The following is a 27,482-nucleotide window of genomic DNA, read 5'->3' on the forward strand; positions in this document are numbered from 1 at the left end:
CTTAAATATTGGGATCTGCTAGATTTTAGTAACTTTTATCACAAGAATACTTAATGATTTCAGGACCTTTTAATCAACTATGGTTAAGAATTGCGAGTAATTCCAATCATCGACAAAGGTCGATGTATTTTGCGAGTTAGATGCTATTGTAGTAATAACTAGAAATCGTCGAAGAAGAAACAGGGTAATCAAAAAAGTCAGAAAAAGAAAAAAAAAGGGCAGAAAGAAAGAGAAGCAAATGCTGAAACCATATCAGATAATAGAGAATTTAAAATTATTTCAAAACCCATGTACTTATCCGCTAAATTCTGTTTGGCCACCAGGTAGAAGATCTGCCGTATTAGTACTTTTATTTATTGGCAACAGAGGAGAATTACGAGTATTATTAACTAAACGGTCAAGAAAGCTAAGGTCATTTTCGGGCCAAGTTTCTTTACCTGGTGGGAAAGCCGATTCACCCTCAGAAACATTTGATTCAATTGCGAGAAGAGAAGCAATGGAAGAAATCGGGTTACCCATGGATCCCACTATTTTACAAAATAAATATAACATGAAACTTGAACTAGCTTCTAGTGAGATTCCTTGCTATATGTCAAAGACATTATTAAGTGTGAAACCAGTTATCTATTTCCTATATAATAGTGATTGCGACATTGCTACCAGCAACACTCAAGGTGTGAGTGATAATAAATATAGTAAACCACTAAATGTGATAAATTTTTTTGGTAAACTAAACCCTGGCGAGACATCATCTCTATTCTCCATACCAATAAATGATTTAATATATGAGGATCTGAAACAACAGAAATATGAACCAGAATATTCGAGTAAAATATCCAATAATATAAATTGGGGTGGATTAATATGGAATGTGAAACATTTCCATTATCCCATTGATAACCACAAAGATGTAACATGGTTGAACCGTATGGAAGATTTAAGTGTAAGTACCTCTACCTCGGAGTATGAAGACAATATGAATTATATAAAACAGATAAAATACAGAGACGTATGGGGTCTTACAGCTAAGATCATAGCAGATATTGCTGCAATCGGTAATAATTTAGATATCAACGACAGTTATAAACGAAGTATGGGACATGAAGACTTAATTTATGGGTTACATGATTTAGGTCATCAATTCCAAGCAGATGGAAGAAGTAAATGGGAGAAAGCATTAATCAATAATAAACCTGGTACCAAATATTCTGATGTTTTACCAGAGACTTTTATAACACAATTAAAAAAGAATTCACTATCATTTTAATATCATCGAGTATGTTATTATTATTGATATTATTATTATTATTACTATTTTGCTTTTCTGTTCAATATTCTGATTGAACCATTATCAGTTCTGAAAATATGTATAATGTATAATGTAAATATTCCTTATTTCAATAAAAATTGTCAGGTATTTTGCTGGGCAGTAAAATCGTGTTAAAAACAATTTTGAGGGCTAATGAACAAAAAAAATTAAATTGCAAAAAATACGAACTTGATTCAACGTCAGAAAACTGCACTCGCGGGATTCGAACACACGTCTTTTATATATACATATCTTTTTTGTTTTTTTTTTCTGGAAAAAGCATACAGCCGTCTGTTGCCAAGGAGATCAAAGACAGAAAGTGCTGCTGCGGCTGATAAGACACAATTTGTATTTGATCATAATATATATATATATGTATATAGCCAGTGGTTGTTGCAGACATTCAATATCAAACAATAATAGGCAACAAATAGCAGACAGCATACAACAGGTAAACTTCTGCAATATTCGACTCCAACTGTTTGATCTGAACAGTCCTACTTTATATTAATCAAAGTTGAATCAAGTGTCAGAGTTATAGAATATAATATTACTGCATATTGCCAATATTCCCTTTACTAAATATAATATACTATCAGTTGACTTCACTTCTATCTAAACACACACATATACAAAACTAAACAACTGCTTGTAACAGGGGAAAAAATTATTTGGTCATAATGGGAACTCCTATTCGAAAAGATATGTCACAGAATGTTGTCACATCATATGATAGTGATAATCAGGATAAACAGGTCCCACTTCTGTCATCTATTGAGCCGAGTATCTTATCCAAGTTATTGAAGACACATGGCCCATTAGCAATGCGACACATAACCCAGCTGTTAAGTGAAGAGATTCCACAATTTCAGGACATGTCATCCTCCAAAAAGAGAAGATTGATAATGAATGCGTTAGAAAAAGGAGATGAAAGAAACAAGGTATTGTTTCAAAAGGTCGGTTGGGGACTATGGCAAATAGAGATGGTCGATCCAAATATACCGTTTGAACAACAGCGTCAAATTGTCAACTCGTTAAATAAACAAAGGAAAGATTCTATATCAAATGATACTCGTCATGATATTAATGCAGCCATAGTAAAGAAAGATACAAAGAGTGATCCGATATCGACTACTCTGGTAGTATCTCCTCCTAAACCGGTGTATATAGATGAGTTTGCTGTAAGTTTATCATCAGATGAGGAAGATGAGAACTTCGAAGAAAATCAAACAGGTTATATGGAGGATTCGAAGGCACAAATGACACAACGTAGAAGAGGTTCTTCTAATATCTATTCCATGAAAAGGAGGGTATCGAGTGTGGTAAATAGTGTAGATAACATAATATCACAACCAACAATCCATTCGAATATGGAACTGTGTTCCACTTCTTTCTCTTCCATTACCGCAACCACCAGCAACACATTATTATTACTACCACCACAGAAAGGACATTCATTCACAAAGAACCGTACAAGAAGGTCCAGTTCAGCTAAACCAAAGGCTATAAATATATCCGATGATGGATATTTATACCATCAAAACTACCACTACCATCATCATCATACACCATTGCAGAGAGTAAGATCAACGTCAATATCAAAGGAATCCAGCCTTCGTACTACGTTAAATAACAACAACAATAATACAATAATTACCCCATTAACTTCAACATCCCAATTTTCCTTAAAATTAGATACATTAGAAACTTACAATATAAATATGAAAGAAAAAGAAAATAATAACCCATCATCACAAACATTAGAATCAGATAAATCGTCAAATTTCCTACTGGAAAGAAAAAAGGAAGAAAGGTATGAAAAATCAGATAACAAATCAGATACAGAAGAAGAAGATTGGAAAAATATGGATCCAAGAATGCTTACAAGGAAAAATATTGAAGATACTACAATTACTGATCATAATTACACTACTGCAGACACAAAAGAAGTTGCTAGTCTTTTATTGTCGTTAAAATGACACACAAAAATCCATATAAATATTACCAAACAATTAAATAAAAGAGTACTTGCAAATACAGATTAGAATTATTAATACATATATGTATATATATGTATATATATAACCACAGTCTCATATATATATCCTTCTATTCTTTATATCAATGACCTAATAGGAGTTTTCTTTACAGTATAATGTTAAAAAAAAGACAAGATATAATTTTTTTTTAATTTTTTAAAGTCTACAAGAACAAAAATTGCAAAAACAGAAAAAAAACGTCTCTGAGGGGAGAAGAAAGATCAAACTTTTACAACCGACACATGAATACACAAATATTATATATATATATATATATGTTATACATATGTACCTACACACACACACACATATATATATATATGGATACCCTATAGATCTGTTAGAATATATAAGTCTCATGTAGGAGGAGTCGTAATATTTTCTTTGTCTCTCTTTTAAGTAACATATAATATAGTCTATTTCTTCTTTTAAATCTGTTTGTTAGACTATTCTAATGGTCATAATAAGCCAGATCCAATACTCATCAATCCAACTCATCCTGCATACTTAAATAGTAACTTTGTTTTCTGTTTATTACATATATTTGTATCCATATACAAATTCACATCTACATATCAATAAGTTACATAAGACTTTATTCTTTGTCCCTACCCTCCCTTTTTTTTTGCTTTTTAATTGTATATTTGTTATATCACTTACCAATACCCATATCATTGCATTATTATATATTCTAATTGATCTGCATTTCATTAAATCTACTCATTTATAATATATCCAGTCTATAAGGCATTTTCTCTACATTAATTATCAGCACAACTTATCGAAAATAATAACTATCCCTCTCCCCTCTCCACCAAAAAAAGAAACGAATACTAAAACATCAACATATTATACCTGAATAAACTACCAATATGACAATCGATAACAAAACTAACCAGGACGAATTTGAAGATGAATCTCTCAATACTGGTTCAGATCGAGTCTACCAAAACTATATGATGCCTGGCTTAGAATTGTATGATGCAAAAATAACAATAAACCATTGGCAATTAAGAGACTGTATTAAACCATATTCTAGAGATCCAAGTAGACTCTATTATATTTATGATCATTCTATTCGAACGTTAGATACCAACCCCTCTATTTTGTCCCAAAATAATTCAAATTTTAGTAAAAATGATAATTATAAACTTTCTAAACCGAAATATGCAAATAGATTATGCCGTCGTCATTCTATCTATAATAATAGACCTTCTTCTAAGACAAATAATTTAAAGTCCCCCTTGTATGTTAATTTTAAAACACCATCTAAAAAACTTGTAGAATTTAATTTTAAACCTAGATGTTTCACCGAATTAAATGGCTTAACTGCATGTGGTGGTCTTATCGGATCTGATGATAAAGGTTTTCCAACCAATTGGAATAGATTGTCACATGAAAAAAATGGATCAAATTCTCCAATCCCAGCACCAGCTCAACCAATCAGCATTGCATCAACAGGTGTATTAATGGATAACAGTAACTATTCAAATTCTTCTATATGGAAGGGAATCTTATCCTTGTACAATGAAAATATGGATTTCTCTTTAACTTTAATATTGGGACAATTTATTAACAATTGCGTTACTTTATCCCAGAATTCAACAAATAATTATGATATCTATACATGTAATAACGATAGTCATATCTATCACTGTAATATAAGTAACCGTGATGTCCAGTTACTAAGACGTTATTCAGATTTGAAATTTCCATTAAACAATGCAGCCTTATCTCATGATGGGAAGATTATGGTTGTATCTGGTGATACAAACAAATTTGCTTTATATAGAAAAGATGAATTAACTGATTTATTTACACTAAATTACGATCCAAGTCTAAATTGGGATTCGACATATGGTAGTAGTAATGAAACCTATACAGTTAAAAGACGAACAAGGTTTAATGTTCCTTGTTCATCCGAAAAATTAGATTCGAACATTTATACAACTAGGAAAGGTGATCACGGTTTTTATAATTGTTTCTCTGAAAATGATTTACATTTTGCTACACTATTTCAAAACGGGGTTTGCTTAATCTATGATATAAGAAACCTAGAACATCCATTAGCCGAAATAACATCAACAAGACCGCATTCACATAACGGTTCATTTAGAGTTTGTAGATTTAGTTACGGACTTGACGATTTATTATTTATATCAGAACATCAAGGGAGAGTCCATGTTGTGGACACAAGGAATTTTGATAATCACCAAGTTATTATGATTCCAGATACAGTGCAAGCAGTAGATAGTTCTATGAAACAAAATAGGATTCATGAAGCAGATGTAAGTCCAGTTTTTTTCAATAATAGTCCACATAACGGTATTGATAATAATAATGATAGACGAGACTCAAATTATCCACTTTTACCCACAGGTTCAAACTCATTGTCTCCATCTATTACAAATTCTACGTCCTCTTTATTTGGTAATAATAGTAATAATAGAGTTTCATCAAATAGAAATAATATACATATTTCAAATTCCAAAAGGCGCTTTTCTGCCCCATCATCTACAAAAATAATCGATCCACGAATCACCCAGGCTTTAACCATTCCAATCAAATACCTGGAACCAGAAATTTTACCATTCCCTAGAGTCCTTGATAAGACACCAATATCTAATCATTATAGTACTTATCAATATGGTGGAAGGAATGCACAAACCTATTCCCATCATTTACACTACCCATCGAATACAAATGTGGATTCATCATCACATTCCCTTGAGTTATCTGATTCTATTATAAGAGGGGATAATACTTTAAATAGCTCATCTAGTATCAACAACAATAACAATGGCAACGACAACAATAGGAACGCTTTTAGGATTAGGAGATTTTCTACCACTTCAACTAATACAGATGACCAAGATTATCCATTTTATGAAGATGACGATTTCGCCATTGATCCCGATATTTCGATACCGGCTAACGCGGAAGATAACAACCAAAGATCAGGAAATTCGTTATTTGATGATCTTTTAACCAACGAATCAAGATATCTAGCAAGACATTCAAGAAATAGAAGCAATGATTACATGAACAATAATGATGATACATTTTATTCTGGTCCATATGATACTGTAACTAATACATTGTACCATTCTCCAACATTCAATGAACGTACCGTATTGGATTTTCCTGATAATGAATTTGGTGAAGAAAATAACATTTCTGGTATTGACTGGATACAAGATCGTAGCGGATCTTCATTAATTATTGGTACTGATTATGGCATCATTAAGTGGAACATCAATTCTTGGGCAAGAAGAAGTTTTTCAAGCTATGATTTTTGTTAATTAATTATACGTTATTTTTTCTTTCTAATTTTTGTTAATTAATTATACGTTATTTTTTCTTTCTAATTTTTGTTATTATTATTACAATTAAGTCCAACAAAAAATAGCAGAGTTTTCATCACAACATTTTACATCATCAATATATTATTAACAAAATATGAAACTATAATATATTTTTCTCTCCCTGCTTTTTCTTTCTTTTCTTTCTACATTTCTATTTCCAATATTTTTATTGTTTCTTTCCTTTTCACATCTATAAATTAATATATACACACCATTACGTAGTCAGACAATAAATTATATATTCATCATTTTTTTATCTTAATAGCAATTCATTATTGCTATTATTATTCCATTTTATTTTCAATATAATTACAACTTCCATTTGTCCAATTGTTCTTGAGTAATATTAAGCGATTCATCAATATTATTGATACTGATATCACTACATAAACAACATTTTGTTGTCATTAAAGATTCTAATTTTGAAACCAACACCTGATCCTTTTTAAATTTTTTCTTATCATTTGAAATTTTTTTCTGTATAACATCTAATTGATTCTTTAAAATGATATTGTCCGAATTATAAACCATTTTAATAAAACAATTACAATGGAAACAATGATTACATGGAAATACCAAGAACTTTCTTGTAGTTAATAATTTGTGACATAAATCGCACGATTGACTAGCCTCTAAAATTTCATACCTTTCATTAAATGCCTGCATTTGTTCCACAATAATTTTCTTTAATTTGATTGAATTTTTAATCTCTTTGTTCATATCGTTCATAGTCTCATTGTAATTATCCAAACTTGCCAAAATTTCATCCTTTATATGGCCCATAGTTACCATATCGTTAAAAATTGGTAAAAGATCTTTAATTTGGATCAGTCCATCAGAATCTTTAATTATTGACCGAATAATAGCCTTAACATCGCTATTTGTATTTGATATGGAATCATTCATGCCATTAATAGTAGCATTGTACAACAGTTTTTCAGCCAACCTCAAAAATAATTTTTTCTTTAATATTTTATCATCAATTTCATTTAAAGTTTGTTTAGCCAAGTCAATAAAATTATTTTCAAGTGATAAATTTATTGCATTCTGAAACAATTTCAGTTTTATCATTAGATATATTGAAACCTTATCTCTTTGAAAATTTAAACTTAACCTTAAAATAAAATTAATATCATATTTATTTCTTCCATATTGATTTAAACATTCAATCACGTTATAATCTGTATCGTTATAATTCTTATAATCATTATTAGTAGTCATCGAAGAGATAGAAGCGTGCTTTTCAGTATTATTTTTACTTTTGTTATTATAATATGTATCACTTATCAACATATATAATGTTGTATTATAAATTATCTTGTCCTTTGGATCGTATTTATTGATGTACCACTGTAAATACGTCAATCCAAAATTAACGTTCGAATCACTTTGAACTTGATTTTTCTGATATACAGTAAAGTAACTTAGTATAGCTGGTATCAATTTCACTGGATCAATTTCGAATCCTAACTGCATCCATTTCTCGATTGTCAATTCTGGACAATTAATTAATAGAATTGTAGAATATTGATAGATTAGAGATAAATCAGCGCTTTTTTTTAGGATTTTTAACGATTCATACCAATTTTCCTTTTTAATCCAATATTTTAAAATAAATTTCCAATCATTATTTAATGTTGCAATCTCAATTAATAAATGATTACACTTTTCATAATTTGCTACAATTTGGTAGATTGTGTCAAAATCCAAAAGATGTTTATATGTCTTACAGAAGTGTAAAACTGTTTTTTCCACACCTTCAATCGAATCATCAATCGGAATTTCCATTGAATTATACAATGGATTTTCCATAGAACGTTGGAACAAGTAATTTAAATGTTTAATATAATTTCTTATTATCCAATTAGTTAACAGACAAAATTGAACTTTATATAATGTTGCATGCGGATCACGATCATTCAATTGTTTTAGCTTAGTTAAAAGATATGTCTGTAGACCAAAGTCATTATCTTTATCATTTCCGGGATTCATTTTTAGGCCTAGTATTTTTAAGATGTTGGAACTTACAGAGAATGAATTAGAGATTGCCAATTGTTTAGCGCCCTCATTAAAGTTTTCTGTTGAATCAGATAGATAATAGTTTGCCATTTTATAATGGATCAGATCGACCTGCCATGATTTCAGTCCATTCAAACTTAATGCTTTTTGAAAATCATTTTGTTCACATAATAGATCCCAAAGGATCTCTGAAGCATTCTTGATTATCATCTCATATATAGTCAAATTTGAAATTAACCAAATTGTATTTTTCAATGGATCGAAAACAAGATTCGTTATTGGATATAGAGTATCGATCCCTTCGTTGAATACAATCTTATTATTTAATTTGTTGATTATAATGATACGATTATCTTTATGAAACAACAATATGATGAAATATTCTAATATAAGGGCATCCTTTAGACTGTTATAATCTATTGATTCAGGTAATTCCAATGGAAGAAACACATTAAAGTTGTTTAAAGAAAATTTTGAGTCATTTAAAGGTTGTGTTCTATTAGTAGTTGGATTTAAATCACCATAAATGATGCCCATTGCAGTGATCCAAAGAAATTGATCCAAACTGTTTGAATGAAATCTTTTTTTAAGAAATGAAGTTGACGCTTTATATCTGGTGAATTTTTCCAATTGAAGAGGACTGTTGAATACCTTATCTAGGGAAAAAAACTCATCTTTATTGTTCATACTGTTGCCACGACTACTACTCTTACTATCTTCATTAATTGACCAATACATTATGGAATCATTAACAACCAGTAGGAAAATATGATTTATTTTTGAATATAAAAATCCATCGATGTGATTATTTTTATTGTTTGAGAGACTGAGTACAAGTTTAATTGAATTATCAGTTAGAGAAACCCAAAGGATTTCATTTTGGACAGTGGAACACAAAAACCGATCCTCATCCAGCCATTGGACCAATTTAACATCATTTAGATTTGTTGTTTTTCCTCTATTATTGGGAAGAAGTTGTCTAGCAGTAGTAGCTGTGTTCGAATTGGATGGTGATAATAGATTGGGGATGTAAATGTAATGATATTTATCAAAATTTGTCTTTATCAGCAGATATTTTGCACCTTTAGAGAGCCATGAATTGAGAACTATTTCCCCCTTAACCGCGGAATCATTACCATTCCTTGTGTTGCTGCTGTTCCTGGTGACATTGCTATTGCATAAATCTAATTCGTATTGACCGATATGTTCAGGGTTAACCAAGTCAATGACATAGAGTTGTCCAAAGACGGTGACTAAAGTGAAAATATTTGTTGATACTTGTAAACTGGCTACATGGTTTCTTTCCGTCAGTGGAACGAAATCCAAAGAAACTTCTTCAAATTGCACATTCATCTTAGATGCGTATATATAATTTGAACTACCTTTTACTTTATGCGTGTATCTCTCATTTATGTCATCTCCTTGTATCTATCTAATCGACTCTCCTCTCTCTCTCCCTCTCCCTCTCTTCCCATCTATATGTATACTTCAAAAAATCCTTTATAAATGGAGTGTTTAACTCATAAAAACAAAACGAAGAAAAGAGCAAATAAATACAATAAACGTAAAGGTCATAAAAGATGGTCTACAAACATTAAAATATATATATATATATATATGAATAAAGCAAGGGATATAAACGCAAATGAGTATACCTATTAAATTGTTAAATGAAGCACAAGGCCATACAATAACTTTAGAGTTATCCAATGGGGACACATACCGTGGGAAATTGGTAGAATCTGAAGATAACATGAACATGCAGTTAAGAGACGTAACGTTGACACCAATGGAGTCACACAAGGGTGTAACAAGAATGGATAATGTGTTCATTAGAGGGTCACAAATCAGATTTATAACGTTGCCAGAGATGTTGAAGCATGCCCCGTTGTTCAAGAAACAAGCACTAAAACCACAACCTCCAATAAGAGGACCTCTCAACCGTGGCAGAGGTTGAAAGAAACATACATTATTAATAATACATATACATATACATATACATATACATATACACATAGATAAATATTATAATCAATAGTAACACATATCAAAAAAATGATTCATTATTCTTATCATATATCTTCTTCCTATTGCTGCTACTATTGTTGTTACCGTCAGATGTTTTTGTTACCCCTGTGATGAAAGAAGACATGTTCATGGTCAACTCTACCAACCCTTGATCGCTGGGGCCTTTATCTACGAGATTACAAAACTCAGTTACCTCTTGTTCCAAACCATTTTGCAATTGTGCCAGTTCTAAAGCAATCGACCGAATATCACTCTGCAATTTTACACTTTGTTCCAACAGTTCTTCAACAATTTGCATCTCTCATCTACACACACACATGTATATACATATATATATATGTACATGTACGTAGATCTGCACACTCTATATGGATTGAAGTTAGTTATTATGTTCATCATTCTGCTTTATTTTATTTTATTTTATTTTATTTTATTTTGTTCTGTTTTGTTTCTTTCGAACAGTTGAAGAGAAACAAGAAACAACTACAAGAAACAATTGTATAAGAAAGAAAGAAATTACTGTTTCTACTAAGGAGACAAATAAACAAAGTCTTGAATGTCTATGTGTCTATGAGAAAGAGATTGTGGATATTGGAACTACTTAGGTGCATGACGATTTAAAATATGACTGAACTCCAACCCAGTACTGGCAAAGTTCAACAACACACCAAAGACCATCCTTGGATCAAGGACGGATGGTTTAGAGAACTCAGTGACAAATGTTTCCCTGGCCAGGCCTTCACTTTACGTGTGGATAAGATCCTTGAATCCTACAAGACTGAGTTCCAAGAAGTGTTGGTCTTCTACAACAAACAGTATGGAAACGTCTTGGTCCTAGACGGAATCATTCAGTGTACTGAAAGAGACGAGTTTGCATACCAGGAAATGATTGCACATATCCCTCTTTATTTACACCACAACCCAAAGAGAGTCCTTATCATAGGTGGCGGTGATGGTGGTGTCCTTAGAGAGGTCCTTAAACATAAATGTGTCGAGGATGCAATCATGGTCGAGATCGACCAAAATATAATCTCTTTAGCTAAAAAATATTTCCCATCAATGTCAACAGGTTTGCAATTGCAACCACAATCATCAACAAAGACTGCAGATCCAGAGAAAGAGACTAGCAAGTTTATTGATCCTAGGGTCCAATTGAACATATGTGATGGCTTTGAATATTTAAAGAAAATCTCTTTGGGCCCCCAGGATAATAAATTCGATATCATTATTACAGATAGTAGTGATCCAGAAGGTCCTGCTGAAGCATTTTTCCACAGAGACTATTTCCAACTGCTAAAAGATTCCTTGCGGGACCCAAACCATGGGCTTATCATCTCACAGACTTCTGAAAATGTTTGGTTAAACATGGATTACTTGACTGGACTGATTAGACAAACCCGTAGTGTTTTTAGTAACGTAGAATATTGTTACACAATGGTTCCAAGTTATACGTCTGGTCAATTGGGTCTTTTGATTTGCAATAATAACAGAGATAAAAATTTAAGAGTACCAATAAGAGAACCTACTGAATTAGAACAAGATCAATTGAAATATTATAATAAAAATATTCATTCTGCTTCCTTTGTGTTACCTAAATGGGTTGAAGCTAAATGGAATAAATCCCCTTAATTATTGCCATCATTATTTTCTTCTTCTTCTTCTTTCTCATCCCTATACAGCAACTTTCAGAGTTCACAAATATCATATACATATAAATATCCACGTATACATTGTATTCTATTTTGTTATATATATATATATATTTCATGCTTGATTTTATCCAAAAATATCATCTATTGCAGACTTCTTTTTCTTACTCTTTTTCTTACTTTTCTTCTTACTTTTCTCATTCCTCTTCTTATCTGTGTTGTATACCAAATCCATAGTCGCAATATCTTGATCAACAATTTTAGTTTCTATCGAACGTTGTTGTTTTTGTTTTTGTTCTTCCTCTTCTATTATTACTTCCGTTCCAAGATCTTCATCACTTTTCTTTAAAGATCTCATTTCATCTATCATCTTTACAGATTCTATTTCTCTTTCTCTTTCTCCAATTACTTCTATTTTGTTTTCTGATTGTAATTTCATTAATAACGAACGACATCTAGCTAACAAACCAATTAACACAACAGCTAATGTAACAAATTGCCCCATAGTTAAAACATTTTGGAATTCACGGTAGATAGAAGGTAATTGGAACTTTAAAAATTTCCTAATTAATTTCTGGACCTCTGGTCTCTCCACAATATTCTGTAAACTGACATCCTCTTTCTTCCTCTTATTACCGCTGTTCCTATCCAATTGTTGTAGTATCTTATTAATCGATCTTTTAAATATATTAAATTGCCGCCACCAACGGGTCTTTTTATGTTGGTTATTGTTTCTATGATACACTAAATGGATATACCAGTACTCTAACTGTAAAGATCGTACAGCATCTCTCAAATCAGACATGTTTTGTTAATATTCTACTATTCACTCACTAAACACACTAGCACAAATCAAATAAATCCACCACTATTCCACTACAACAAAGGAAGTATCAATTGCCCTTTTTCTCCCTACCTATCCCTTACACACGAACGTAAACACAAAGATAAGCACATATGCCCAGATAAATACACACGTGTACATACACGTGTACTAATATTTTAATACTGATAATGATGATGATGATGATGACAATGATGATGACAGTGATGATGCTGATGACATTTGTGCCTTCATGGATTCTTTTATTTAGTCATTTTATCTTATCTCCTGCAGTTTTCAAAAGTCTCCAATCAAAAACTTTGGAAAAGTTTTTTTTTTTTTTTTTTCTTTTGGGCTTTTTTTTAAAACACACACACACACACAAAAAGATTGAGGAGAAATTGCATTAGCCGCCAAACAGTTTCCCCTTCCTTACAAGTTTCTGGTTTGATTCCAATGTAAAGATGTATAACTAACTATGTAAAACATATGAGTACACAATTTCGTAGATATATAAGACAACCAGCACCAGACAAAAAACTAAAGCAATTCTACTTTATGTGAAACATGCTCCCCTTCTGCTCCATCCCATTTTTATTAGTGTTGTATTAACTATAATAATAAATATCTAGCGTGTGTATTATCCTAAATCTCATAAGAGAGGAAGAAATAAAAAATAGAAATAAGAATAAAAATAAAAATAAAAATAAAAAACCAATAAGTTTGCAATTCCATCATGTATGACAGACCAAAGTTTCCTCTTCCTGGTGAACAGAACAACTTGTTAGACACTATGTCTACTACTACGACAGAATACCAACCTTTGCCGTTAAATTTGGTATCTTCCATAGACCCTAGAGGTATATTGCCACCCAAGATACATGCTTTGTCTCCACCTTCAAGCACGTTAACTTTATCAAGAGGTTTTCCTATCCCAACCAATAAATTCTATGGCAATTTACTACTACCCAACGGTCAGGAGTTGCCATTATGGGTCCATCCCTATTCTTTATGGTATAGTAAACACGATAACTCTATCTGTGTATCCTATATTTCTGCTCATCAAAGAGTTTTCGACAGGGACAATTTCCCGCCACAGTTTTACTTTAATCCGGTTGGAATTAAGTCAATTATGTTTTCAACTACTCTTACCGTCTCTACTTCTATATCCGTTCACAATTTAACCCATATGGCCTGCCAGTTGGATCTAATCGGGTCTCACAATCAAATGCCATTAATACAGTTTCCACTGGTCCAAGGTACAGGTCTAATAACCGCACTATATAAGTTCTACCCCAATCAATCATCAAAGATATGTGTCAAGTCTATGGTGGGTTTTAGATCGTTTGTTAGAGAAACTCCACAAAGATATAAAATTGTTTTAAATGATAATAAGTTATGGTTCTTGTATTGCAACGATCAGTCATTAGAATTGCTTATGCAAGATCCCCAAACCATAGTATCCAATCGCGGAATAAGAAAGGACACCACAATACAAGTTACTGTTTGGGAAAGTGATCCCAATTCTATTTCTTTACTCGATCAAGTCGCTGGATTTTACCCTATATCTTGTCAAATCTCACTATTAACAAAATTATCATCATCATCATCATCAACAACAAGTTCCTTCGATTTATCTGGTTATTCTTTTATATATTCAATCAGTGGTGAATCAATGTTGAATCCATTATGTCATCCTGTACCCCCTAAATGCTTTATCTATGCTTTACCGCACCATATGAATCGTATCTCTGAAACGTTTTTATCCAAATACAGGATCCCCTCGTACTTGAATTCTACTGTATCTGGTACAATGACTGGATTTATTACTGATCGATTAGATATGAATAATGATAATTATGTACACGATTTGGATTTAATGAAATCAATGTCCTTTCACCCAATGGGGTTTGGAAACAATCCACCAATAATAACTGACAATGAAATTTTACAACTGATACATAATGTAGCAACCCAAGAAATATCACAATGTGATATCTTGTCTGAATCCAATTTAGATTCGATGTATTTTTCTGGCAAATGTTTAGCCAAATATGCATGGATCTTGTATTCAACTTGTTTTATTATAAAGGATCTAGACTTAACAAAGAAACTTTTAAAAATGTTACAAACAGCATTTAGTAGATTTATCTCAAATAATCAAATAATACCATTAAATTATGATACAACATGGAAAGGTGTTATATCTTCTACAAATGAACCAATGAAAGACTTCGGTAATTCTTATTATAATGATCACCATTTCCATTATGGATATTTTGTTATGACTGGTGCAATCATTATTAAAGTAGAACAGTTTATTTATGGGAATTCTCCATGGTACCAGGATATGAATAATCGAAATTGGATCGAATTGCTAATTAGAGACTATAACAATCCATCACTTAATGATCCATGGTTCCCTCAATTTAGATCCTTTGATTGGTTTAATGGCCATTCCTGGGCTAAGGGTCTCTTTGAAAGTAGTGATGGTAAAGATGAAGAATCAAGTTCAGAAGACGTAATGTCGATATATGCAATTAAATTATGGGCTAATGCCACATCAAATAACAACCTTGAACTAATTACAAACTTGCAATTAACAATTTTGAAAGATTCCATAAACCATTATTTCATTTATGATGATTCAAATGTGACTGAACCTCCACAATTTATTTTAAATAAATGTAGTGGAATCCTCTTTGAAAATAAGATTCATCATACCACCTATTTTGGTAATAACCTTGAATATATTCAAATGATCCATGCTATTCCAATATTACCTATATCAACCTTTATAAGATCGTCTACTTTTGTTCAACAAGAATGGGATCAATTATTAAAAAATATTGTGGATAAACTAAATGATGGTTGGAAGGGAATTATTATGCTAAATATGGCCCTATGTGATCCGATCCTAGCATATTCATTTTTCTCTAATCCTCAATTCGATAAAAAATATTTAGATGGGGGACAAAGTTTAACATGGTCCTTATCATATTGTGCATGTTTATCCTTACTCTTACAAGAACAATAATATAATATAATATATATATGTAAATATATATATTGAGAAAAAATAATTGAATAAATAAAGAATAATAAAATATTAATGGCCACCTTTATGAATATACATATTTATAATTTATCATGATTAAAAAAGAAAAGCAACTTATGTGTCATCTAAATTATATTTGGAAACAAGATTACTTATTTTCTTTAAAGCTTTTGGCACTTTCTTATTAACCATATGTTTGGACAACTGTACTGATGAGAACTTATTAGTCTTTTGTTTGTTTCGATGTGATGTTATAAATGGATTCTTTGTTGATAAAGAATTTTTATCTGTTGTAGGATGTAGTAGTCCACTATTATGGTTTGACATGTATGCATCATAGAGACTTTGGCTAGCATTTAAGATTGATTGATTCAGCGGAATATTTTCCTTGGTATCATTTTTATCGGTAAACATATTGTTCGAAATGATGCCAACTTTGTCAACATTATCACTATGATTATCAGTAACGGCAGAGATTGCACCATTATAAGTTTGATTGTGTAATTGCTTTGAATCACCAACATGAATTTCTCCTCTCACTGATTCGGGAAATTCTTCGTCTCGCTCATCTGATTTTGTAATGGAATCATACAACTGCATCAAACGGATATTATTTCCATCCTTATTTTTATTCTCATTTTCAAATACTTTAGGTGACGGTGGTTCTACTTCATGAAACTGCTCAAAGGTCGTTTCATTTGATACAGAACCTAACAATGTTTCTAATGTAATTTTACTATTCTGAATACGTTCAATTAATTTTTCTATCTTGTTATTGCTATCAGTATTACTACTATTATTTGTTTTCTTATTTGTATTGATTTTTCTTTTTGATTTCTTATGACTTTTAGTCTGATCTTTGGTCTTTAACTTCCTTTTATCACCTATTCTGAGTTGGTTTGAATCACTTACAGATATTATCCAATTATCATCACTTGATTTCTCCTGTTCAACTTTATTTGATAAATTATACATAGAAATTTTATTAGTATTTATGGTTGATACAGATTTCTTAGCTTCCTCTGTTGAAGAGCTCAACACACGTCCATCATTGGTTTCAATATTTTTTGCAGATATGTATTGCTTTTCCTCGAGTATTTTGTTATTCTTATCCTTGATCAATATTACATTCTGTTCGTTTTCCTTAACCTCTTTATCCGGAATCTTATCCAAACTTTTTACTTCCTTATTCACACTTTCACTGAGACTTTTCAATTTTTCATTTGCACTTTTAACAGAATTTTTGAACTCATTACTTGATCTTTTATGAAAATATTCTAATGTATTATTTATAATCATATTGGTATTTTCCAATTCTTTATTTTGTGAATACACGATCTCTTCCATTACTTTAATTAATTGACCTTTCTCGAACATACGATTCATTGATCCTGATTTAGTAGCTACATCTGTTACCTTTGTACTTTTCAAGTCGATTGAATTTCCATATACTTTATTACTGTTAGATGTATCATTTATTCCACTTTGTATATCCTTCTTATTGATCAAATTAGACTTCTTTTCATCTGATAATTTAGTAGATGCTGTAGCAGTCGTTTTAGCATGATTATCCTCTTTTTTTATAGTTTTATTAGTTTTATCTTCATTAATATATTGTACGTTTGTATTTGATATTTGATTAATCGGTTTGAAAGTATTTGTATAAGATAGCACAAGTTTTGGTTGTTGTTTTATAATGACTGGATTATTAATTTTTGCATCACTAGCTTTAATTTCAACCTTTTCCTTTAGCAATCTTACAGGTTCATTTCCTACTAGATTAAGTGGACGAGTTTTATACTCAGGGTTATTGTCATGATTAGTTGAAATTGAAATATCTTGTGCTTTTTGCAATCTAGGTGAATTATTATTTGGAGCAACATTACTTATAGTGCTTGAGGATTGATTTTGTAACTGCTTCCCTCTAGAAGATATGGTTATCCTGTTAACACTAGGGGTTTTAGTTTTTTCTTCATTTTTAAACCCACATTTTTTATTTTTTCTTATATATGAATCAACTTTAGTATCAAATTCAACTTGATCCATTCGATCAGCATCGACATAATGACTAAAGTATTTTGATAACCTTTGAAATGGTAAGATATCATCATAGTCCATAATTTCTTCTTTTACAATATCAAGAGGTACTTTGTGGAGTTGTCTTCTCTTGATCAATCTTTGAAACTTTGATCGGTCTCTTGATGATTTTCTCAACTTAGTCTCTATCATTGCCCTTTGTACAAATGAACTTTGAGAAGCATCTTTATTATTTAAAAGGTTAATCAAAACATTTTCTGTGAAATCCAATAATTTCCCGACTTCTGACTGGTAATCTGACATAATAATCGAATAACCCGCCAAATATGAGCTGGATTAATTGAAATCAAATATTATTCCCTAACGATTATATATGGATTAATATACCCTTTACTTCTTATGTAGATGTAGGAAATTTTTTGTTAGTTTCAATCAGCTCTCTATGTTTAAGAAGTACAATAATCTTACGAATTATGATGTTTCTTTCTTTTGAAGATTTCTTCTTTATCAATTGAATAAAAATTTCATAAGGACAAAAAAAAAATCGATCAACACACAAAACTAACATAAGAAAGCATCACAAAATAAAAGTGAAAATCTATCAACTATATACAATTCATACACACACATATACATAGATATATATTAAAATACTTTAGTCTACTTTAGAACCAGTTCATAACCACATTCTCTCAACGTAATACAGTATATACATGGGTATAGAAGAAATGAAAATGGAACATATATATATATTTTAATAGAAGTATTGATAACCATATTTATATTCATTACCTCGATAGTCGTAAACTTTCTCTACCGGATACATTTCAAGATTAGTCTTAGAATATAACTGATTCAAAACTAAAGAAGAAGAAGAAGAACCGCATTTACTTGGGTTAAAATATAAAGTTAAGTGGCCATTTTTAATTCTATTTAAAAATAATATGATCGCATTGTCGTCATTACAGAACCCAGTGACAAAATGTCTGTGGTTTGTACCCTTTGATACAGCGATATCATTATATAAACCCATTTCGGCGGCAATATTTGAATCCATTTCTTTACTTGGCTCTTCTTTTTCCTCTTCTTCTTTTTGTTCATCTTCAGAACAATCGTCATAGATGTCTTCAATATATAAAGATTCACATGCAACCCCACCCCATTCACATAGTGCATTCCTTGGTAGTTCAGAGATTTTAACAATAATCAAACTTTCTAATTGTTCATCCTCCTTATCAAACCATAATGAAGATTTTAATGACATTTCGCGACAATATAATGACCATGTTTTAGATATGATAGCTATCATATTTGCATCACGTACAAAACAAGTCATAAATAATTGTTTTTCAGTGCCAATTGTTTCTTTCACAGTATTGAAATGTTTCAAAGACAACACAGCCTGTGTTAAGTAATCGTTTTTTGGTAACATTTCCATTGAACTGGGTATCAGAGCAATCTGCCCACTAATTCTAGCAACTTTATTTGCCTGATCGCTATTTAGCCACGTAGCTTGGGAATAAGGGCCAATATTACATGGTGCCCAGTATGATCGACTTTGAACGTGCAAACCATTTTTATTTTTATTCATTTTGATTTTACCATCTTGATATTCACATATTTTACTTGAGTTTAGGTCTATAATCACAGATAGTTGAATCGGATTTTCTTGGCCCAGTAGGTCAGATCCAACACAGGCCCTAGCTGGTGGAAGAGGGCCCCATTTTTGTGTATCAAACCATTTGGAATAAATCTTATTTATTCTATTAAAGGCTTCAATATTAGTTAAAAGCAAGGACGACGAAATTATTTGGCATGGATATAATGCTCTAGATGCCAAAATGTGTTCCAATTGTTTAAAAATATTCAACATATGTGCCTCTAAAGAATATTGTAAATTATCATTTCCAATAAATGGAAGTGTGGAAGTTAAATTCGAGATATAAAGAAGATCGTTAACTTCTACAACAGACACATTTGGAATAAATTTGTAATCAGATGGTAACGAAGATGGTAAAATCGATAAAGTGGTTAGTTCAACAGATGCAAGCTTTTCAACCAAGTTACTGATGGTATCATTATTTTTCAAATTATCTAACAATTCTTGCCATTTCTCATCTAGCAAAGCTGGTTCAGGCAATCTTTCCAATTCATGTTTAAAAAAATTATCAGACACTTGTCTTGGTTGATAGTCTACAATCAATCTAGCATTATAAACCCCATTGTTCTGTTCCTTTGAATCAGATGTAATCTCCATATTTTTTAATTTCAAATAACCATCTTTGAAAAACGGCGAGTCTAATACCATAGTCTCGAATTCACCACCTTCACCACAAACATTGACCTCGTATTTATTATTCAAATTCATCATAATAAGCTGAATCTGTGGCAGAGTCATATTTAAATGACGAGAATTCAATCCAATTGCAGCCACTTTAACCAACCTTGCATCGAAATAACCTTTACCACTTGTATCTTCATCATCATTATTACTACTGCCGTTTTCATCGTATTGAGTAGAAAGTGTAGACATAGTGACCATTTCACTTAGTAATTCAGATTGATCTCTCTGCCATAGATAACTCAAAACGGTAAGTCCCAATCTGTTGCAAACGTCTTCGACACGAACTCTTTGATATGAGGAAAGGATAGCACCGACACTGACAGCCTGTAATTCAGGCAATTTGGATTTGATCTCCTTCAACAATTGATACAAAACTTCAATTTCGTCGTCGTTGGATACAGTGACATAATTTAATTCTTTGTTAATCGAAGAATCTATTCTGATTGGTTTTCTAAACAGTGGCACATTACAACACCTACTGTATAAAGATATTAAATCATGTCCTACAGTTTGAAACATAAAACTGTTTAAATCTTGAATTTCTTCGTCATTAGGATATAGGTTAGCCAATGCTATAAGTTGATGACCTTGTTTCAAACAATGTAAGATATTAAAAAAACTATCTTTCCCACCTGATATTAAAGCTGCGAATTTCATACTTAAAGTGAATTCTTATAATCCATACATATATAGAAATCAAGATTTCGGCGCATTAATTAATAGTTTCTTGTTTGGTATCCTCTGTCCAAGCCCTATTTGTTAGTATATCTACTTAAAGATTAACCTTTTATGTTTTAAGTTAATTTTATTTATTTATTTATTTATTTATTTATTTATTTATTTATTTTTCTGGTTCATTTTATTTGTTTAACTTATTTATAAGTAAAAAATAACAAGTGGTATACTATTAAAAAAAAAAAAATTCATGATGACGATGATGATTATTTATTATTATTATATTGAGTAGTGAATATTACCATACTTACAGTTACAGGGGTCTATATATAATGACATACTATGGATTAAAGAAGAAAAAAACCAAAAAAAAAAAAGAAGGAAAGGATAGATGGCACAGTTAGGTTGGGAAGAGGCATGTGAGTAAACGTGTATACAATAAATATACAAAAATGAACACCTAAAATCGGAACTTCCAGTACTAATTGATTTAGAATAAAGCTTTTGCGACTTTCTTGACTAATCCCCATCCATTATCACTTCTAACTGCATCTCCATTTTCTTGTAATCTACGCAACAGATAATCTCTTGTCTCTTTTGTTGGGCCCCATGGAACGTATTTAATCAAATTATGCATATGGTAGTTATTGATTAAATTGTATGCCAAATTATCGGACATACCCAACAATTGGCCAAGTGAAACATTAGCTCTAACGTATGTATCTTCAGACAATTGATCCAATAGGACAGCTGCTTTGATTTGAGATTCTGCGTTATGGGAGGCCACAACCAAATGCCCATACACAGAATCTTTACCATTATTTTTCATGTCATTGAGAACCATGGTCATTATATTATCGTAGTTGTTGTCTGTGCTCTCTTTTGTACTGAAGATGATAGAGTTTCTATTTGGTTCAGAATGAATGTAGGCGCCACGGACAATCTTTAATGCTAATCTATAACCGTTTTGTTTAGCCAGTAAAGCATCATTAGTCAGATGTTTTATGGAATCTGACAAATATAGTTGCCAAGTACCGGCCACAGAGATCAAAGGATCGCGATTAAATTTTTGCATCAATTGGCGTTGTAAATTGTATACACCTTTAGTTTGCCAATCAAATTTTTCTGCGTCAATGGTAGAAACGAAGAAGGGTGACTTACGTGATGGATAGATCTTGGATAATTGTTGATTCAAATCATGGACCACTTGAGTGATTCTTGCACAGCGGTCGAACAACACTTTCGAGTCTGGATGAGTACCATAATTCATTAAAATGTCATTCGGATTTTCAATTAGTGCAGAGGGTTTCAAAGCGATATACCCTGGTGCAATTGTGTTAATATTTTGTTCATCGGTAAGAGAATCCAACTGAGATAATAAGTTAGGTTTCAATACCTTGTAGATGGATTCGATAGTTGGGTCCACTATACTTTGGTCGATATTTTCTATTTGCTTAACCCCTTCAGAATTTTCGATTGTTAAAGAAAGCATCATATTTGAGATACCTCTTTTTTGTAACTCTTGACCACATTGTAAGACTTCTTGCATGTTTTCACCACCACAGTAAAGCTTTGATACCAGGATGCGAACTAAAGAGAGTGGAATAAATGGGAAAATATATGTAGCAGTTGATAAAGTCAATTTATTTAATGAACACACACCGATTAGGAATAGAGAAAATAAGGTTTGTTTTGGTAAAGTTTTGAAATATTCTTCATAAGTGGGGAAAGAAGGGGAGGGAGAAGTAGAAGAAGAAGGAAAGGAAGAGATAACTGTAGTTGAATTAGAGATAGATGTGGATGTAGATATAGGATTAGAGGTAGAAGTTGTAGCAGTTGTATTTTCAGGAGTATATAATAGTGAGTTTCCAGTATTTTCTTTCATGTTAGTTCCTGAAACATAATGACGATAAAACATAGCAGATGTCATATCATTCTTAAATAGTTTAAAATCGAAGAGTTTAAAAGGAAGTATTGTTTGTGTTTTAGTGGTGATACGATGAATACCCATTATAAGTATATGTGTGATATTGTATTATATATGTATTTTAATCCTTTAAAAGAAAAATAAAAAATAAAAAAGAAAAAAGAGCAATAAAATAGAATAAAAGTGTAAAAACAAAACAGATACTAATAGAAAGTTAGATAAGGAATATTATCTGATATAAATTATATATTGATCCTTTTATAGAAAGGTTTAGGTGAGTAGTTAGTTGTATATGATGATTCTAGGCAAAAATCGTTATTAGAATATTCAAAGTAATAATAAAAATCAATAATATGTCGTAGGAGAGGAAAGAAAAAAAAAATAAATGAATAAGGAAGAAATAAACGATTGGATAATTATTGGAATAGCAAAAGTTATGAAGTATATATATATATGTGGGAGTTTGTAGAAAATTATAGAAACAAATGGCTATAACGGTGTTAATCAGTCAACAAACAAGTCACATTAAAAACAAAAAATAAAATAAAATAAAATAAAATAAAATAAAAGACATAAACAAATGAATAGATAAACAAGGACACATGAAATATTACATAATCCTAAGGATAGATTGATAAGAGAAGAACAGATAGACAAATCAAAACAAACCAAATTTTGCATAAATCAACACAAGTAATCACTATCTATTTTGTGTCTACACATACGTTCCCAAACGCACAAACAAACACACATGCGTATGGTATAATTTCCTGAGCACTCTGTAATGCCATTCTCATTCTACTTATTGCCATAACTGTCATAACTGCCATTTATCATCATTTATTATCATTTATTATCACTTATCATCATTTATTGATAATAATAACAATTGTATCAGCCGTTTCTATCTCACATCAATTACAATAAATATAATAAATATAATAAATACGGTAAATGTGACAAAAACAAGAAAAAACACATACAAAAAATAGACGGAACTCGGTTTCCGTGTCTTTTTTTTTTTCATTTTTATTTTAATTTTTTTGGGAGAATTCGTCCGGAAAACGAATTCCTGCCGTTGGAATTGGGAATAACAATTTGGGTGTTTGGGTGTTTTTGTATCTGTTTGCCTTCCCCCCCCCCTTCTCCCTGAATTCTTTTATTTTATTTTATTTTATTTTATTTTCCAGTTCTTTGTGTCTCGAAGTTTTTGTTTCGATTTATACATGTGACTGATCTGACTCAGCAAACAGAGTTCCATCGAATGTCTCATAAGTAATCCACACTGCTTATATTCTCTTCTGTTACGCCAGCATTGGCACAGAATGATATCTTATAACAATAATATTACATATTGTAGCGTACCACTACTATATTATTATTATTATTATTATTATACTCTACTCTATTGTATTATATTATCTAGACTAAATTTATTAGAAATTCATTCTCTCAAACACTTTGACAGTAGATGGCCATATATAATCCTCCTCTTCCTCTTCCTCTTCTTCTTCTTCTTCTCTTGTTTCCCTTCCCATGTCATCCTCATCTATCATAACATATAATCTATTGGTAATTATATTATTACTATCACTATAATGATGGCTGTTCCCACCAGTTCCAGGTGGGGTCATACTTAATATACTACCAAAATAATGATATAATGTATCTAAATATTGTCTTGATTTCAACTGATCTTTTCTTTCAAGATTCTCTCTCTCTCTCTCTATCAATCTTAACTCTAACTCGTTATCTAATCTTTTATTCAATATCTTATTAATTATTGATCCCCATTCAATATAACTACTATCATCGTTTACTATTTCAAAGTTATATTTATTCTTCCTTTGCATCGTTATCTCTTCTTCACTATTTATCTTTATTTTATTACCTCTTTTGGATATAGAAAGTGTACCCTTTCTCATTAATCCAATTATCATTTTCAATTCTTGATCAATTGGGTTCTTAATCAACCTACTATATTCACTTTGTAGATTTATATCATAATCGTAACTATTATTTCCTCTTTCAAATCCACTATTAGTACTCTTAATATCATCATATATATCTATATCATTATAATTAGTGTTATTAATTACTATTGGGATTGGATGATTTAATTTATCATATACCATTTCATTTATTAGTGACCGTAAAAACCATCTTTCCTTAAATATTTTCATCATCATCATGTTATTATTATTATTATTATTATTATTATTATTATTACTAACATCTTTATCATCCAATTTCATTTCAAATTTGTTTATTGTATTAATAACTTCAATAGATTTATTCATTTCAATATGCCTTTTGGGTCTATCCTGTCTCATTAGTATGATCCCCTTAAAGATCTCTTCTTTAGTAATGACATGTGGATACAACATCCTATCATTCTTATCTGCTTTCTCTCCTTCCTCTCCTTCCTCTTTATCATTATCATTATCGCTATTATTATTATTATTACTATTCCTTTTATTCCTTATTATATAATCTCTTTCTTTATTCTTCACTGACAATTTAATAGCTTTCCTATATTTTTTATTTAATATCTTCTTGAAATTCATCCTATTATTATATCGAAATAACCTATTTACATGGTCTCCATGAATACTTCTTTTATTAATTCTTGACAGTATCGTAAAATATAAAATATCTCGAATGTAATTTCTAACACATGTTTCAATGTATTCCATAGATTCTTTATTAAGTGGTAATGGTTGAATTGTTTTTCTTTTCCCTCTTTTTATTGTTGTTGTTGTTATGGCATTATTTGTTTCATTTTCATCCACAGGTGTATATTGTAATACTCTATGTTCTTTCCCCTTCAATTCTATTATCTCCTTTTGGATTTCATAAAGTTTGTTGGAATCTTGTTTATAATTCATTTCATCTCCAATGAATTCCGGATATCTTGTATCGACATCCATATTCTTATCATCATTAATACTCTTTCGATAAAATTGGTTCCATATTTGATTCCATTTGTCAAAATTCACAATTAAATTATTGTTATTGTTATTATTATTGTTATTATTATTATTGCTATTCCCGTTACTTTGGATATTGCTGTTGTTATTACTGTTCACCGGTTCATTATCATAATAATATTCCAATTCATCTTTATCAATTAGTCTTTGACTCATATGTTCATCGAATTCAATAAAATTGTCATCCATCTCATACGATATAGGATAATCCTCATATTTATACAAAAGGTTAGGTAATCTCTCTTTAACTGATTTCAGGTTTCTCTGTAATACATTATAGTATGTTAATACTTCTATTTTGCTCTTTGTACCATTAAAATATGGGTACCAATCATCTAGTCTATGAATTGAATATCTGCTTAAAAGATTAAAAAACATTCTTTTCTCACTTGATGTCCAAAAAGAACCATACTCAATCACTTCACTCTCCTCGTCTAATTCACCCATCTCATCATACTCGGCATCTGAAACAGCGTTTGCTTGATCACTTTTATGTTTATGAAATTCATAAGTACTATTGACATGAACGTAGGAAGAATGTAATTTCGGATACATATTTGGTGTGCAATCAAAAAAATTGGTGACTTCTCTATTGTACCATTTGATATATTGTGTCGTCACATCATAATAATTTATGCATCTTCCCGAATGACCATTATTTGATAATTTTATAATATCGATTGATTTCTTACCATCTTGCCTCAAGTTTCTTTTCCTTATTCTACCCATTCTCTTATCATTTAATTATTTAGTCAGCATCATTTATACATCTCTAGTTGATTTGTAGACAGAAATACAAAATATCATTGATGTATCAAAATCGAAATACAAATCAGTTAGAGTTTTCATAAAGATACATGGACTGGCTTACTTATCTATTGATTTAATTTCCTAGTGCCTTCTCTTTTTTTTTTTTTTCTTCATATATTTATTTATTTGTGTATTATTTATTTTTTCTTTAATTTAAATTCTTAATGTCGACCAAAAAAAAAAAAAATAATCAAAATAATAATAAAATTTCAATAAAACAAAACTTTTTCAACATTAAATTTAGGGTTGTAATAATATATACACAAATAATTTCCCATTATTTTAGAACAAACATAGGGTTTTTGCAAAACTAAAATATGTTTTTCATTTTTTTATTTGTGATATCGTTGTTTTCCCTTTTCAATATCTTGAAAGAAAAAAAAAAAACAAAAACAAAAACAAATAAGAA

At 30.7% G+C, this 27,482-nt stretch overlaps 13 protein-coding genes across 13 annotated transcripts; 6 read left to right on the forward strand and 7 right to left on the reverse strand.

The window, feature by feature from the left end:
• Positions 1-238: 238 nt before the first annotated feature.
• PCD1 (8-oxo-dGTP diphosphatase) lies at positions 239-1,267 on the forward strand (the record flags this gene model as incomplete). Its single annotated transcript, XM_064861407.1, has 1 exon — positions 239-1,267. The coding sequence occupies one exon, from the start codon at positions 239-241 to the stop codon at positions 1,265-1,267; it is 1,029 nt and encodes a 342-aa protein (XP_064717084.1).
• Positions 1,268-1,989: 722 nt separating this feature from the next.
• Positions 1,990-3,288, forward strand: STB3 (Stb3p; the record flags this gene model as incomplete). The annotated part of the gene is made up of 1 exon (XM_064861408.1): positions 1,990-3,288. The coding sequence occupies one exon, from the start codon at positions 1,990-1,992 to the stop codon at positions 3,286-3,288; it is 1,299 nt and encodes a 432-aa protein (XP_064717085.1).
• Positions 3,289-4,220: 932 nt separating this feature from the next.
• GID11 (Gid11p) lies at positions 4,221-6,650 on the forward strand (the record flags this gene model as incomplete). Its single annotated transcript, XM_064861409.1, has 1 exon — positions 4,221-6,650. The coding sequence occupies one exon, from the start codon at positions 4,221-4,223 to the stop codon at positions 6,648-6,650; it is 2,430 nt and encodes an 809-aa protein (XP_064717086.1).
• Positions 6,651-7,022: 372 nt separating this feature from the next.
• On the reverse strand, positions 7,023-10,085 carry PEP3 (tethering complex subunit PEP3; the record flags this gene model as incomplete). The annotated part of the gene is made up of 1 exon (XM_064861410.1): positions 7,023-10,085. One exon carries the CDS (start codon positions 10,083-10,085, stop codon positions 7,023-7,025), a length of 3,063 nt encoding a protein of 1,020 aa, XP_064717087.1.
• Positions 10,086-10,377: 292 nt separating this feature from the next.
• SMD3 (mRNA splicing protein SMD3) lies at positions 10,378-10,689 on the forward strand (the record flags this gene model as incomplete). The annotated part of the gene is made up of 1 exon (XM_064861411.1): positions 10,378-10,689. One exon carries the CDS (start codon positions 10,378-10,380, stop codon positions 10,687-10,689), a length of 312 nt encoding a protein of 103 aa, XP_064717088.1.
• A 90-nt stretch (positions 10,690-10,779) lies between these two features.
• On the reverse strand, positions 10,780-11,058 carry PWA37_004949 (uncharacterized protein; the record flags this gene model as incomplete). The annotated part of the gene is made up of 1 exon (XM_064861412.1): positions 10,780-11,058. One exon carries the CDS (start codon positions 11,056-11,058, stop codon positions 10,780-10,782), a length of 279 nt encoding a protein of 92 aa, XP_064717089.1.
• Positions 11,059-11,384: 326 nt separating this feature from the next.
• Positions 11,385-12,389, forward strand: SPE4 (spermine synthase; the record flags this gene model as incomplete). The annotated part of the gene is made up of 1 exon (XM_064861413.1): positions 11,385-12,389. One exon carries the CDS (start codon positions 11,385-11,387, stop codon positions 12,387-12,389), a length of 1,005 nt encoding a protein of 334 aa, XP_064717090.1.
• Positions 12,390-12,536: 147 nt separating this feature from the next.
• RMP1 (Rmp1p) lies at positions 12,537-13,214 on the reverse strand (the record flags this gene model as incomplete). Its single annotated transcript, XM_064861414.1, has 1 exon — positions 12,537-13,214. The coding sequence occupies one exon, from the start codon at positions 13,212-13,214 to the stop codon at positions 12,537-12,539; it is 678 nt and encodes a 225-aa protein (XP_064717091.1).
• Positions 13,215-13,968: 754 nt separating this feature from the next.
• On the forward strand, positions 13,969-16,269 carry ACF2 (endo-1,3(4)-beta-glucanase; the record flags this gene model as incomplete). The annotated part of the gene is made up of 1 exon (XM_064861415.1): positions 13,969-16,269. One exon carries the CDS (start codon positions 13,969-13,971, stop codon positions 16,267-16,269), a length of 2,301 nt encoding a protein of 766 aa, XP_064717092.1.
• Positions 16,270-16,404: 135 nt separating this feature from the next.
• PWA37_004953 (uncharacterized protein) lies at positions 16,405-18,630 on the reverse strand (the record flags this gene model as incomplete). Its single annotated transcript, XM_064861416.1, has 1 exon — positions 16,405-18,630. The coding sequence occupies one exon, from the start codon at positions 18,628-18,630 to the stop codon at positions 16,405-16,407; it is 2,226 nt and encodes a 741-aa protein (XP_064717093.1).
• A 451-nt stretch (positions 18,631-19,081) lies between these two features.
• Positions 19,082-21,328, reverse strand: DPH6 (diphthine--ammonia ligase; the record flags this gene model as incomplete). The annotated part of the gene is made up of 1 exon (XM_064861417.1): positions 19,082-21,328. The coding sequence occupies one exon, from the start codon at positions 21,326-21,328 to the stop codon at positions 19,082-19,084; it is 2,247 nt and encodes a 748-aa protein (XP_064717094.1).
• A 508-nt stretch (positions 21,329-21,836) lies between these two features.
• Positions 21,837-23,357, reverse strand: PUT1 (proline dehydrogenase; the record flags this gene model as incomplete). The annotated part of the gene is made up of 1 exon (XM_064861418.1): positions 21,837-23,357. The coding sequence occupies one exon, from the start codon at positions 23,355-23,357 to the stop codon at positions 21,837-21,839; it is 1,521 nt and encodes a 506-aa protein (XP_064717095.1).
• Positions 23,358-24,709: 1,352 nt separating this feature from the next.
• RRN5 (Rrn5p) lies at positions 24,710-26,992 on the reverse strand (the record flags this gene model as incomplete). Its single annotated transcript, XM_064861419.1, has 1 exon — positions 24,710-26,992. One exon carries the CDS (start codon positions 26,990-26,992, stop codon positions 24,710-24,712), a length of 2,283 nt encoding a protein of 760 aa, XP_064717096.1.
• Positions 26,993-27,482: the final 490 nt, after the last annotated feature.

Source organism: Arxiozyma heterogenica, assembly GCF_036370985.1.
Source record: "Arxiozyma heterogenica strain weizmannii chromosome Unknown scaffold_7, whole genome shotgun sequence".
Classification (NCBI taxonomy): Eukaryota; Fungi; Ascomycota; class Saccharomycetes; order Saccharomycetales; family Saccharomycetaceae; genus Arxiozyma; species Arxiozyma heterogenica.